This window comes from Taudactylus pleione, unplaced genomic scaffold, assembly GCF_031769625.1.
Source record: "Taudactylus pleione unplaced genomic scaffold, aTauple2 ptg000064l, whole genome shotgun sequence".
NCBI lineage: Eukaryota > Metazoa > Chordata > Amphibia > Anura > Myobatrachidae > Taudactylus > Taudactylus pleione.
In genome coordinates this window covers 8,760,432-8,776,029 of record NW_028284466.1, presented here as the reverse complement: position 1 = coordinate 8,776,029, position 15,598 = coordinate 8,760,432, and the positions used below count along the sequence as shown (strand labels likewise).

General features: G+C 37.0%; 1 protein-coding gene across 7 annotated transcripts in view; it reads left to right on the top strand.

Moving 5' to 3' along the window:
• FGF13 (fibroblast growth factor 13) overlaps nt 1–14,895 on the top strand; it is a 421,117-nt gene extending 406,222 nt beyond the window's left edge. For all 7 annotated transcript variants that reach the window (XM_088465791.1, XM_088465786.1, XM_088465787.1 and 4 more), the window contains 2 exons: nt 2,337–2,535; nt 13,248–14,895. In XM_088465791.1, coding sequence (XP_088321917.1) covers nt 2,337–2,535; nt 13,248–13,384 — 336 coding nt within the window. In that variant the 3' untranslated portion in view covers nt 13,385–14,895. The remainder of the gene's footprint in view (nt 1–2,336; nt 2,536–13,247) is intronic.
• The last annotated feature ends 703 nt before the right edge of the window (nt 14,896–15,598 follow it).

Below are 15,598 nucleotides of genomic sequence, written 5' to 3'. Positions count from 1 at the left end.
CACAGCTCCCCGTATGGGCCACCAAATGTAACAGGGTCAATGTAAATAGGACATACGATAGGCAGGTTCACAGTGAGACAGTGCCTTTTAATTGTAACAGACATTGCACTTTAACATACACAGACGGAAGCCTGGACAAACAGGCACAGTATTTAGACATGCAGGTAAATGACCCAGCACCAAAGTGCTAGTGTTCAGTCTGCTGCAGTCGAATGCAACCACAATCTGCTATGCTCCTTAGCACAGCTAGTTTAAAAAAGTCCCTAGCACTAATAAGACCCCGGCCTACTCGCTGGCCGCTATTCAGCGTCAGAACACCAGGTGGATGATGGTTTTAAACCCTTCCTGTCATCCAGTGATGACTTCAAGCTGGACCTGTGCAACCCAGAAAACCCACAGTTCCAAACCTTCCCTGCTGCTGCAGACTGCACAGGCTTTGCTTTAGTCTTTACTTTAGTCTCCCTTGGAGGGAGCTGGTCCCACAGGTATGTGGGTAATTCAGGTGAGAGGCAACCACTCTCACCAATACATATACATATATATAATTCCCTTATTCATAGGTACTGTAGCTGTGGTAGGGCAGTGGACAAATTAATTCCTTAGATTTGTGATATAAGAATCTCTGCACCTGTATATAGTGTACTGTACTATAATTAATATTGACAAATTTCCAGTACCTCTAGTTGTTAATTTTAATTAGTTTATTATACTAAAGAAAGTGAAATTGGGCACACTTACATATTGTTTCCCTAATTTTTTTATTCCTTTAAGTAAAGCATTTTCTATTATTTGATGATGACTTTGTGCTGTCTGTTACTGTATTTCACCCATATTTATTGTCTTCTGCTGTACCACTGCCATAAGCAGGGGTGTGTGCAACTGGTTCCACCTCCCAGGGTGCAAGGTTGAGGGAGTGGCACATTGCCTATCTTGACAAAACCCTTTTCCGCCTTGCAGGTTGCCAGTGGCATCACTAGTAGGGTGCGGGCTGCACAGGGTGACATCATCCAAGAGGTCGACACCTAAATACCGCTGGGGAAGCCCCCAGCATGATGACAAGGAGGGCGTAACATGCAGTCATGCCCCCAAATGGGGCAACTCAGAGGGCATTGGCATCGAGAATACGACACCATGCCCCCTTAGCGCACACCTTCGACACGCACAGGGGGTCAGGAGGTGCCACACTGGGTGTCACCACCCGGCGTGATGCCTCTGCAGGTTGCATCTTACTCTGTAGGGGCCATTACTGTACATTGTAAGATGCAGGGGCCAGGCACTTCCTTATGACACGTCCAGTACCAATCTTCCTGCTCTCCCGGCACTTTTCCATCGTGTATCAGCACCCTGCTATGGCACTGTGCTCTAATAAGATACAACCCAGTAACATAATGTGAATATAATAATTTGACCATTTGTATAATATTTGAAAACTATTTATATTTAAAAATAAGCAAAACATGTAAATAAGAAAATAAATACAATTGACTTAAAAAATATAGTTCAGGTAATTTATAGATTATTTTAAAGTTCAAATGGACTCTTATTTGTTGAGTCCAGAGGACATCATATGATTGGTTGTTTGCTGGAAGGAAAATACATCTCACAGACAATTATAGGCTGCCCTTCCTAGCTCAGTACGCTCCTGTCCTTTCAAGATTTTCCCAGCCAGGGAAGCTGTTCAAAGCAGCATTTAGTATTATACAAGAAGAGCAGCTGTTAGCAAGCCATTCAGTGACATTTCATGATGCTGCATAAATAGGGAGGAATTGCTTTTATATTGTTTTTTTTATATATGGTATTTTTTTATTTAAAGCATGTAAGGCTAATACATTAGCCATAAAGTACGTGAGAACGCATCTTTTGAAATTCATTTTCTAAATGGATATTTGGAATTCTGTACATATCATGTACATATTAGCAGATTGTAAATGCCAATATTTGTTTCACTTTAACACACATTTTTTTCTTTTCCTTGTACAGTTGTGTTTATTGAATAAAGGTTCCTTTAGTCCGTAGACTTGTTCCTGTCCCACTCACAGTAGGTCATAATCTCAGTCTCATCACAAATTGCTATCGCTTCATTCCTGTAAATGTGTAATTGGGTGCTGTGGCCGTAGGAACCAGTCCCATGGAAGCAGGATGAGGGTTCCAACAATGCTATAAATTGACTGTACAGATGAATAATATAACACACCTCTGATTTAATATTCGTTAGTGATTATTCTTCATGTAAAATAGAGTAATAATCTTCATTGTCTTCCTGCTTTTTATTATTAAAGCTGTGCACTTTATTCTATTTTAACTGCATTATTCAAGACATATAATTTCTTTTACAGGAACATTTTACACCTGAATGCAAATTCAAAGAGTCGGTGTTTGAAAATTACTATGTGACATATTCTTCAATGATCTACAGACAGCAGGGTTCGGGACGGAGTTGGTTTTTGGGTCTCAACAAAGAAGGTGAAATTATGAAAGGAAATCATGTAAAGAAAAACAAGCCTGCAGCTCACTTTCTGCCGAAACCTCTAAAAGGTAGAGTACATAAATATAGTATCATAAAGAAAAAAACAACCGCACAAGGTATAGATTATATCTTATTATCTATATAGCCCCTAATGCCTTCTTATTGGAAATGAGTATATATATATGTATATATATATATATATATATAAATATATATATATATATATATATATATATATATATGTGGCAAGGGGGTGCTACCACTTCACAATAAATTCAAATATAGAAAAATGGAAAGTCACACAATTGTATATTGTGGCGCACAAAGAGCCAAATAAAATAAAATATAACTTTTAATATAAATATTTAAATATCATCTAAGAATGACTGCAAAATAATACTAAAATATATTAATGATTTGAATAAAGAAAGAAATAGTGATTAAAAACTGCTGTGTGTAGGGATGCCGCTGTCTGTGTCTCAATTATTATATATTGTATCCAAGATTAATATTGCACCTTCTAATAAGGATGACGTATGTTACAGGGGATGTTCACAATGTAATATTCTATCCACTAATACTGAGATACTATTAAGGTGGATGCTAATTAAATTACCAGCATAGGATATTATATAACATATCTCTCTATATCACTCAATCTCTCTCTGTGAGTAAATGCGAATGATTTAATTATTCACAGATCGTGCACTGTGAATAAATCAATTTTATTAATTATAGTATAGATATTTATAAGCAATCACGCATTGGTCACCCTCCAAGTAGTGTTTCACATATAGTACATTGCCAAAACTCAGCAATCATACAACTGAAATGCTGTCAGATTTCCTATGATTATAACACTGCAATCTGTGTTATTAAACTGTGGACAGCTTTCCTGTGTGGCTGTAATCACATCTCCATCACACTGTGTGTTAACATTTATTCCTCCTCAGGCTTGTAACCACCTACAGTGTGGGTGCAAACAATACAGTCCTAGTTATCACATATGTGTGGACAAAGCGGTAATGCCCACACACAGCTTCTAAAAGCCGGCACGCGCTTCGCAGTGTCCGCTTCATCAGGGCAACCAGATGGGCCTCCAGAACCCGTTTATATACCGTCATCTCCTCATTGTCCTCCAATAACCTTTCCTTTTCAGTCTCTGATCCACCTCCTCATTGTGACATCACCAGGGAACTACGTCCCATGTGTACTGCAGGATCGAGGCAGCAAGGCCGTGAGGGGGCAACAAACTTGTTTAAGTGGGGACAAAGTACTTCTTTAGCTGGCTGTCATGGGCAGGAACTGCACTTCCGCACTCACTCACGTCACTTCCAGGTCCCTAGCGCGAAGGGGAAATAAGCTCAACCATTCCTCCTATGCTGTTAGGACCTACTATTCAAACCAAGAGAAATTCACCCTGTCAGACTCGATCTATAGAGCACCTATCATTACTGTAAAGTACACTCATTAATATAATAGTAAGGATTTTACCCCCATAGATTAATTAAGGACATCTTGTTCTATTAATCATATTAGTAATGTACAGATTTTGTAATGAGTATCCATGTAAGATGTCCTTCTAATTATTTTAATATAGAAAAAAGATCATAAGCTACCAAGTTCCCATAACTTTTGTTGTTCTTAATATTGTATTTGAAATAAAATAAATCAAGTGTCTCTGTATCCTATGATCATTTATCATTATATAATCAAACATATGGTCCTTTCAATTCTCCTAGGGTTGAATTCTTTCCACTTTCTTACAATAAATGTATCTAGACATATAATCTCTCCATAAAAATAATTATTACATAACTGGAGTCATATAAATATAGGTGATCATTTTGGCTCACCACGCCCCCTGTAGGAATATCCTGATATTACACATGATCATATCCATAATGCATTATGATATTATGTAAATCTATCCCTTAAAAATCTCTCCCCTATATTAAATAACTACTTACATTAGTCACATAAATATGTGTACCCAGACTTGTTCTGCCCTCTGTTGGATTCAATAAGTAAAGCCCTTTTAATAAAGAAAATGCTATTCTTTTATTTTAATAGCGTAGATATGATATTAATAAATACAAAATAACCACAGACATGTGTATTAACAGTGATAATGTAATAAATTAATAAATTCATTAATATACATACCCTTAAATTATTTCCATGCCTTCTAACGGGTAATATAATAGTGAAGTAATAAATAATTATGAATGCATCATTTATAACGAAAAGTTAAATAAATAAACATAATACTTGTTACCCACAATAAAATATCTAAAAACCATTAAGATAAATTCTTGAGTGTCTGGTTTAATCCTGGGATAAAATAATATGACTCTAGTGTGTGTAATGTGATCTCACATTATGTGTGATGTGACCTCACATTATCCAAAAGGAATCAATCCCAAAGTTCAACTAAAATAAAATGTAGAAGAAAGTGCTTCAATATACAGATGTATGTGGTTATAAAAAACACAGCAAGCATAGAAATAGTTAAAAATAATCAATATCCAGTCACAAAAATTAACAACTGAAGTGTGAAGTGAAAATACATAGGAAAAATGTAAGGGTCTATTTTTCCATCTCCAGTATTCATCCAAATTTTCCCATGAATTGATTACACTTTGAGAAGATAATTAATCTAAAAGATTTTTATTAGATTAGAAGGGGGGGGGGGAGAGGAGGGAAAAGGGGAAATTATACAATTATTCTCCTATGAATTATGTACTGAGCACAGTAAAGATTGGTAGATGTAGGGTGGATGTGATGGATCTGTAATAACCTTCAGGTTATTTCATCATCTCTCATTGGGCATTTCTCCTTGTATGTTACAGTGAGGATTCTATGTATTTTTCCTGAGTAGAATCCAGATATCACTCCTTATAACAAAACAGTGTAGTTCTGAGACCTCCACGTGATACTGTATTCATTAGAAAGATTAATCTTGTTTCTTGTTTCAAGAGTTCTTCATCTGCATTCCCACCTCTTATACCTGTATCAATTTTCATCATCCCAAAGTCCTGGAGGCATTTTGGGTTGCATTGATGGTATCTCAGAAAGTGTCTTGCTATGGGTGTCAGAAATTTCATTGCCTTACAATCCTTTTGAGCATTCCTAATTCTTGATATATGCTCTAATATTTTCCGCTTTAGGGGTCTCTTGGTTTTTCCAATGTAGTGTAAATCACATGGACATTTGAGATTATACTGTAAATTACACCAACCGTGTCACAGGAGATGTAATCCTTGAACCACCACAGAATGATTTTTGTGTGATCATCACTGAACAGGCCTTGCATGTACCATACTTGTATGATCATTTTTGGAAATATACAGCTCTTTTCTCTTTCTCTAAATTACTATGTACAAGTATATCTCTTAAGTTTTAAGACCATCACCAGGTGATGTGAATTTTCTCCTCCAATAATTTTGATAAATCCATGTCTGTCGTCAAGACCTCTAGATGTTTATTGAGAATATTTTGGATTTCACGCCATTCCTGGAAATAAGTTCCAATAAACCTTACAGTCTCCTTGGACTCCTTCCTCTTGTTGTTCAGAGTGAGTAATTGGTCCCTACTGTAACTTTTCGTTTCTTTAAAGGCCCTTTTGATTGTTGGTGTAACCTCACACTTTGAGTCAATCACTTAATTGTTCTGCTCTTTTCAAATATGTTTCTTTTTTTCAAACACCTTTGTTTGGTGCGGAGGAACTCTTCTTTTGGCAATCCCTGCAGAACTGGTGGGAAATATGAACTTTCATGGTGGAGAAGGGCATTAATGGCTGTCTTTTTATGGAATATGTCCATAGAGATATGACCATCTTCCTCTATTATCAGTGTCAGATCCAAAAAATTGATCCTCTCCTTGCTCATCTCATATGTGAGCTTAAGGTTGAGGTCGTTGTTATTAAGTTTGATGATTAATTCTTCAAACAAACTCGCCTCACCTTCCCACGTGATCAGTAGGTCATCAATATAGTATCTCAGCCACAACAAAATGTGGCTGGTATAGATGTAATTATCCTTATTGAAGACTAGCTCCCTCTCCCATCATCCCAGGCACAGGTTCGCACACATGGGGGCACAAGTACAGTCCCCCATACCTGGAGGTAAATTTTGTCATTGCATACAAAGAGATTTTTGGTGAGGACAAAGCAGAGAAGTATAATTATAAATTCATTGAGGGCATTCTCCCTATACATACTGACAAAATATCTGGTAGCATTGATACCAAATTCGTGGCTTATACTTGTGTAAAGGCTTTCAACATCACAAGTGATTAGCCATGTATCCTTGTTAAGATTTATTTCCAGAATTTTGTTCAATATGTCCATTGTGTCCCTCACGTACGATGGTAAGGCGAGGACATATCTTCTCAAATAAGCATCAACAAATTTACTAGCCTTCGCCATGAGCCAACTAATGCAAGATATTATAGGTCTACTCGGAGGGTTAAGCTCATCCTTATGGACCTTTGGCAACAGATACAATGTTGGTATCTAGGGATGCTCTGTTCTCAAAAAATCCAATTGTGATTTTGAAATTATGCCATTTTTAAAGGCCTTCTCAATGATGTTAGTGTATGTTTCCATAAAGTCCAAAATTGGATTGAAGTTTAGCTGTTTATAACATGATCTAGCATCAAGTTGGCATTCCAATTCTTTGATCTATCCCTCACAGGGCCAAAGCACCACATTACCCCCCTTGTCCGAGGGCTTTATTATAGTGTCTTCCTATTTCTGCACTTCTTTTAAATGCCTGTATTTCCAATATATTTAAATTACTTTTGTATTTAGAAAAATATTTATGTCTTTCCAAATGATCTAACTCTTTGCTCACTAAGTCCACATATGTCTTAACTTGTGGACAGATGGCAAAGTCTGGCAAAAATGTAGATTTTTTTTCTTTAATGTTGTAATTGTGGAGTTATCTGACTCTTGTGTTTGCAACTGTTCAGGTATAGGTGTAAAATTTTCACTTGAAAAGTCTTCTAAAATACGTAATGTTCTTCTGTCCTCAGCAGAAAAATTGTCTGGGATATTCATTTGGTTCTCATCTCTTGCATTGTGGTTAGTATTACTACCCATCTCATTAGAGTAATCCTCTCTTTCCTTTTTATAGCTCTCTTTCCTTTTAATAGAATAATTTCTTTAAAAGAAGCTTCCTAGCAAAGAGGTTTATATCCTTTTCATATTCAAATCTATTAAAATATGTGGTAGGGGAAAAGGAGAGACCCTTGCTAAGGACTTTTTCTTGTGTGGGGGTAAGAGTATGATCAGTCAGATTTATAATTTTTAGGAGATCTAATTCCTCTATCTTCTGTTCCTCCAATGTTCTCTGTAATCTTCCCTCCAGTCCCTTGTCTCTCTTTTGCCTCTTCTTTCCCCTCCTTGTCCTCATAAACCCTGTCCTATATTGTTCCTGATGTCTTTGGGGGTAACCCCTAAAAATTCCCTCTGTGTCCTCTTTGTTATAGATGGTTCATGGACAGATACATTCTCAGATGAATCCATATCTGATGTGGTATAATTCATGGGATTAACAGATGGTAGGGTCCGGTTCCAACAAACTATGAAGTTGTATACACAATATTATATTAATGAGTGTACTGTACAGTAATGATAAGTGCTCTATAGATCGAGTCTGGCAGGGTGAATTTCTCTTGGTTTGAATAGTAGGTCCTTACAGCATAGGAGAAATAGCTGCCTTGATCCTCCAGTACACATGGGACGTAGTTCCCCGGTATTGTCACAATGAGGAGGCGGATCATAGACTGAAAAAGAAAGGTTATTGGAGGACAATGAGGAGATGATGGTATAGAAACGGGTTCCGGACACCCATCTGGTTGCCCTGATGAAGCGGACACTGCGAAGCGCGTGCCGGCTTTTACAAGCTGTGTGTGGGCATTACGGCTGTGTCCACACATATGTGATAACTAGCAGGGCCGGATTAAAGGCAGGGCAACAGCGGCGATTGTCCAGGGGCCCCCACACATAGGGGGCCCCCACACACTGTCCCCGGTCCCTGATCCCCGTGTGCTTCTACTAACTACAACTGCTGCGGTGACGGTCCTCGGCAGCTCAGCTGTTCCCTTACAGAGCGGCTGCCGAGGAGAGTGACTCACTACAGAGACAGTCACAGTCTCGTGAGATTATGATGTCAAATCTTGCGAGACTTTGACTGGTCTCAGAGAAGAGCCCAGGCTGCCAGCATTGCGTGACTTGCGTGCGGGGCACAGCAGCTGCCTCAGCGTTTCTCTGTGCGGCTGGCCATGGAGCAGAAGAGCAGTCAGCAGAAGAGCTGGCGGAAAGGTAGCCCGTTGTCCCACCACCACGCAATATTATAAATATATGAGCATTTATTTAAGTTTGTATGTATGTACTGTGTAAGTATATATATATATATATATATATATAAATATATATATATATATATACACACATATACACTGTATACATACACACACATACTTATACTCTCTGTATGTGTGTGTGTGTGTATATAAATATATATATATATATATATACACACACACTTATACTGTCTGTATGTGTGTGTGTACATACTGTGTGTATGTATGTGTGTATACATATATATATATATATATATATATATACATATACATACACACAGTATAAGTGTATGTGTGTGTGTATGTATATATATATATATATATATATATAAATAAAATGCACACACACAAAAGGGCACTCACCAACACCAAGGTTAATCACACACACACACACACACACACACACATATATTATATATATATATATATATATATATATATATATATTTAATATATATGTGTGTGTGTACATATATCTACAGTATATATACACATATATACTGTTTAGAATTTTATTGATTGGGGCCCCCACAAGTTTGTTGCCCAGGGGCCCCCAAAGACCTTAATTGGGCCCTGATAACTAGGACTGTATTGTTTGCACCCACACTGTAGATGGTTACAAGCCTGAGGAGGAATAGATGTTTACACACAGTGTGATGGAGATGTGATTACAGCCACAGAAGAAAGCTGTCCACAGTTTAATAACACAGATTGCAGTGTTATAATCATAGGAAATCTGACAGCATTTCAGTTGTATGATTGCTGAGTTTTGGCAATGTACTATATGTGAAACATTACTTGGAGGGTGACAAAAGCATGATTGCTTATAAATATCTATACTATTATTAATAACATTTATTTATTCACAGTGCACGATCTGTGAATAATGAAATCATCGACATTTACTCACATAGAGAGATTGAGTGATATATAGAGATATGTTATATAAAATCCTATGCTGGTAATTTAATTACCATCCACCTTAATAGCATCTCAGTTTTAGTGGATAGAATATTACATTGTGAACATCCTCTGTAACATACGTCATCCCTATTACATGGTGCAATATTAATCTTGGATATAATATATAAAAGGACTGTAAATTGATTTATTCACAGTGCACGATATGTGAATAATTAAATCATTAGCATTTACTCACATAGAGAGATTGAGTGATATAGAGAGATATGTTATATAAAATCCTATGCTGGTATTAATCTTGGATACAATATATAATAATTGAGACACAGACAGCAGCATCTCTGCACACAGCAGTTTTTAATCACTATTTCTTTCTTTTTTCACATTATTAATATATTTTAGTATTATTTTGCATACATTCTTAGATGATATTTTAATATATATAATAATAGTTATATTTTAGAGTACATAAATAATCTGATTATCGCATGATATTTCAATCATAAATACCCCCTAAGAAATAACAAATAAGTCGTTATCAAAGAAGGTGAATATATAATTTGCCAACGTATTGTAGCTCCAATAATAAAAGGAGGGACTATAAGAGTTCCGACAAAGATCAAGGTAAACCTGAGAGGAAAACCTTAGGGAAGCAGTTGCAGTAGGCTGGGAGCACCAAACATATTGCTCTGGGTGGATGGCTGTATCAAATCTTTGATAGAGATAAAATAGAGAAGTTGGCCATAGCAACCAATCAGGTTCTAGCTATCATATGTCTAGCACAGGCTATAAAATAACAGTTAGAAGCTGATTGGTTGCTATACAATATACAATAGTATGGGGACCCAAATTCATCAAGCTCTGAAAATACAAAATTTTGGGAGTTTGACATGGTAACCTTCACCATCTTCAGATGGCACTAATTCCCGGACCACGCTACTTCCCTATTGGAAAGAGTCCTGGGCTTTGGAGGGGGTTCCCTTTGGATCCCTCCTCCCCTGTTCGGCTTCTTCCACCGGATGACGGGTTGTTTGTATGCATGCATGAACCCAAGTTCACTCATTCGCACTAGCACTGTTGAGTGAGACTCGATAATGCCCAGTTTCATCACGGGGACAGATGATCTTCGGATCAGCTGTCTCTGCATTGGAGCAATGTTGAATTACTCTGGTGATTTTGTATCCACCACTGCCACCATAATCTGGGGCCACCCGACCCTGATAAATGAATAGCTCCCTCTATATCAAAAGGAGAAGATCCATAAGGGGCCAATTTTTACTTTTTGTCCACTATTCATGTGGAAACAGCTGAGCTATTTAGCAGAGGAATACTGTGGCAGTCTACTGTGTTAATCCCATATACTGCTGAATATTGATGTCTCCATATTCGTGTATGGGTCTTCAATGTAACTTTCAGGAGCTTGCCTCTGATAGCGAACACCATTTCCTATGGAAATAGCTACAGGACTGCTAAAGGGATACCCCCAGATTCCTCTGCTGCTACTGACTTTTTGTGTTCATGTATGACCTTAGGTCATGTATGCTTAGGAACACACCTGTTATATGACCCTGCAGTGTAATATTTTGCAGCTGCAATTAGCAGTGAAATGTGATGTTTTACTAGTTAATAGGTCAGCTGCAACAGAGGAAAAATTTCCTATTTGGATCTCGAATCTTAGATTTTCCCCAAATAGACTTGTTTAATTGTGTATTTTAGTTTATAGCAAGTGACTTTTGGCAGTTAATCTTAAAGGATATGTGACTGCACCATTTTTAAAGTTATTATTATTATTATTATTATTATTATTATTATTATTATTATTATTATATTATTATTATGTTCTATTACTAAGGTTATGCATTATATATGTTTTTGATATACATTTTGGGTGTGCTGGGTTCTGTAATGTATTTGAAGAGTAATATAACATACCAGTAGCACAACATGCCTGAACCTCATTTCAATGGGAGTTGATCTAGCAGTAGTTATTGGATAGGATTCAGTGGTGGATTTCTTTGAGGCCGCCCCTAGGCACATTATTGACGGAGGCAAAGCCAGAGCTAGCTATGTTTATTTAGTGCCACCTGTCGCAGATACTGGATGTCTCTACATAAACACAGATGGCTCTGGCTCTGCCCCCTTCATGACGACCGAGGACGGCTGGTCCCGAAACTGAAGCCTTCGGGACCCAACAGCTAGCCCCAACCTTCACACACACACAAATTGGCACCCATGATCCCCTCCTCCCATCTACCCACTGGTGCTGCTACACAAAAAACTAATCAGCAGCTGCTCTGATGCAAGGGGGTGGGGTGGGGGGGGGCTGCTAAGCCACTCCCAGCAGGTGGCGCCCTTAGGCACATGCCTTACATGGCTGGTGGTAAATCCCCCACTGATAGGATTTATTGCGTTATGTCATACACTGCACACATTTCTTCAACTCAGGTCTTAATGCTGGGTAAGGTAATAGTTCTCTTGAGCCTCATTTTCAATGTGATATTTAGCCCCTTTTATAAAGCTTGGGGCACAGAATACATTGTCAGAGAGGCATTAGATTGTGATGGCCGTGTGCTGCTAATGGCAGTGAGACCTTCGGTTCAGCCTGATGCTATTTATTGAGAAGATGTCACTCTGTTTATGTATATGCACCATGATGGCGCTTTCAAATTAGAATTGCTGCACTCTCTCTAATACAGAAAAAATACTTCTGTTGCAGCATCTTGTTTATGGCTAATCCAGGTGATGGCTGTTGTGTGCATTCTATTTTAATGCAAATGAACACACTCAAATAAGCACTCCACCACCCTGTTCCGGGAAGATAAGATGAACCATTATTTACATTTTATTTTTATTTTAAAGTTCCAATGTCAAGCAGCTTAGACAAAAATTGGAAAAGTATTCCTTTATACATAGTGCTTCATATGGAGAATTTAAGCAAACAACTGACTCCTTAATATACAGTTTGAGTGCCCCATATCCAAAATGCTTGGGACTAGGGGTATTTTGGATAACGGAATATTCCGTATTTTGGAATAATTACATACTATAATGAAATATCTTGGAAATAGGACCGAAAAATACACACAGAATGGATTTATGTGTTATATACACCTTATACATACAGCCTGCAGGTAATTGTATACAATATTTTCAATAATTTTGTGGCTCAAACAAAGTTTGTGTACAGAAATGAAATTCATATATGTTTCATATACACGAAATACACACAGCCTTAAGGTAATTTTATACAATATTTTTAATAATTTGTGCCTTAGACAAAGTTTGTGTACACTGAACCATCAAAAATCAAAGGTTTCATTATCTCAATCATGCCAAAAAAATTCCGTATTTCGGAATAATCCGTATTTCAGAATATTTGGATATGGGAGACTCAACCTGTATACATAATAATACATAATCCCTAACAACTAAATTGTCTGTTTTAGAAGAGAAATTAAAATAGTAATGTTGTTTTTTTCTTTTCTTTCAGTGGCTATGTACAAAGAACCTTCTCTTCATGATCTCACAGAATTTTCCAGATCCGGAAGTGGCACACCAACCAAAAGCAGAAGTGTTTCAGGGGTACTAAACGGTGGCAAATCTATGAGTCAAAATGAGTCAACGTAGCCAGCTGCAGGCATGACAAAGGCTACGGTACACCCAGCAATGGAAACTTACCTCTGGATGCTGTTGAATTCTTACTAGCAGTCTTTCATCCAAATATTCAGTTTTTTCAGGACAAGCACTGAACTTGCATAGTTCTCTCACGTCAGCCATTAGATCTCTGGGTTTTCAGTGGAATCCATCATTTTAGAATGTGCTTCTTTGCATCTCAGAAGGCATCGGGATAGTCAGCAAAACATACAGTGGAATAAACCAAGGAGAGGACATACAGTATTCTGCTCTCTGTTTATATCACCTATGCTTTGTGGAAAGATAAATCGGTACAAAAATAAACAAAACATTTCACAGAACTTAATGCTGATAAGAAAATTTGCTTCCAACCAAGAAAAAAAAAGACCACTTTTGCTCTTTAAAGAAAATTTTACTGCTTATATGTTTTATAGGGGGCAAACATACAAAATGTAAAACCTGTTGTTTATTGGCTTACAGTTTTATATATAAGCTTGATTACATGTATTATTCATTCGGAGGAGTGCAACACTTTGATTTTCAACAGAAACAGCTTTGTGAACTAGATTTGGTTCCTCAGAGCTGGGTCTCCTTGCTAAAATCAGGTCAGATCTGAGGTGACACCTCATTCTCAAGTAAACAGTGTTCCTGTAACTTATAACATGCTAAAAAAAATTTTTTTTTTCCTAAGATATATATATAGTATCTTTGTAGTATTCTGGTTGTAGTGTTGACCCATTATTGTAGACACAGAAACGTGCTGTCAACCAGAAGCAGTAACATATATCATTATAGGTTCTGTCAACCACCTACGTAATTTTCTCTTAATTCCATTTTTGTGTACAATGTTATTTAAATGTTGTGATTTCTTTTCTAACAAAAAAAAATAAAACTGTGGAATTAAGGAGACAATTTTTATAGCAAATGTCTTATTTGTAAATGTCCTTTTTCAATGTATGGCATATTTAATTATTGTAGACAAGGAGACATTTTGGGCAGGCTGTGTCTACACAACAGGTACCTGTGTCTGCTATTTAATCAAAATGTTTAAGATAGATTATGTTTTCCAAATAGGTAATCATATCCTTTGCATGGACAAAGAGAGGGTTGAAGTCAAGGTGCATGACATGTTTAGTTTTGTGCATTAGATAATGTGGATTTATTTTCTCCCCATAAATATAATATGGTCAGGAGAGTTTAAATCACTACACATTGTTCATTTGCTGTATACACCAAATGCACTGAATATGTCATTTTTATTAAAATGGTATCATTTTTACAATACAGTATTAATTAATTTCATAGTTAAAATGTTTCTTTTGTTTCCCCCCCATTACCCAATTATTCTGATTTTAAAGCAGGCTATGCATTATCACTGTTTACATGTTCAGTCATAATATTTTCTTTTAAATCTGACTCTATAATATATTTTATTATTAATAGGACCCTGTTTACGTTGAAGCAGATTGTGCACTTGTAAAATAAATATGTTTCCTTCAGCTAAATGTGTTGGTTTTATTATTATTGTTCATAATTAAAATGTAGCATATAAAGGTCAGTTAAAAAATGGTCAAGGTGTAGTGCAAAATAATTTTTGGTGGCATAGTCACACCTTAATTTACTAAGAGAGCCTAGAATGATTTCAAAATGAAGGGCCTTCTTCAATTAATACAGTAATTATACAAGTAGCCCCAATGTTATATTTATTTGTATTATACTTGAATTATAATATATATATATATATTACAATATAAAATATATATACTGTATACACATTTACAGATACTGGGCCTGATTCCAGGATTTAAGCAATGCTGATATTTACACAGATTGAGTGATTGTTTGCCATTGCGCATGGGCGTGCATAAATTAGCTATTGCGATCTCCTTGGCAGCAGGAGAGCTCTTTACGTGTCAGAAGAGCCGCAGTGTTTGTGGCAGGTCAGACATGATTTACAAGCTGTGTGGCTGCCCAATCCGCATCGATGTTACCGATGTTTACGCTGTTGTACTTCATCGGACGTATATGAGACGGCAGCAGTGGGAGTCACTATGCTTTCGCTGTACTTTGGAAGAGTATTAGCATATTTTAGCATCTACGATCTGTAAGAGATTGCAGTTGAGAATGCATTAGCGGAAACCTTGGACTCAGGCCCATTGTTAGTCAAAACTGACCTTATTAACCACTTGCCTGGCATGGTCGCATTTT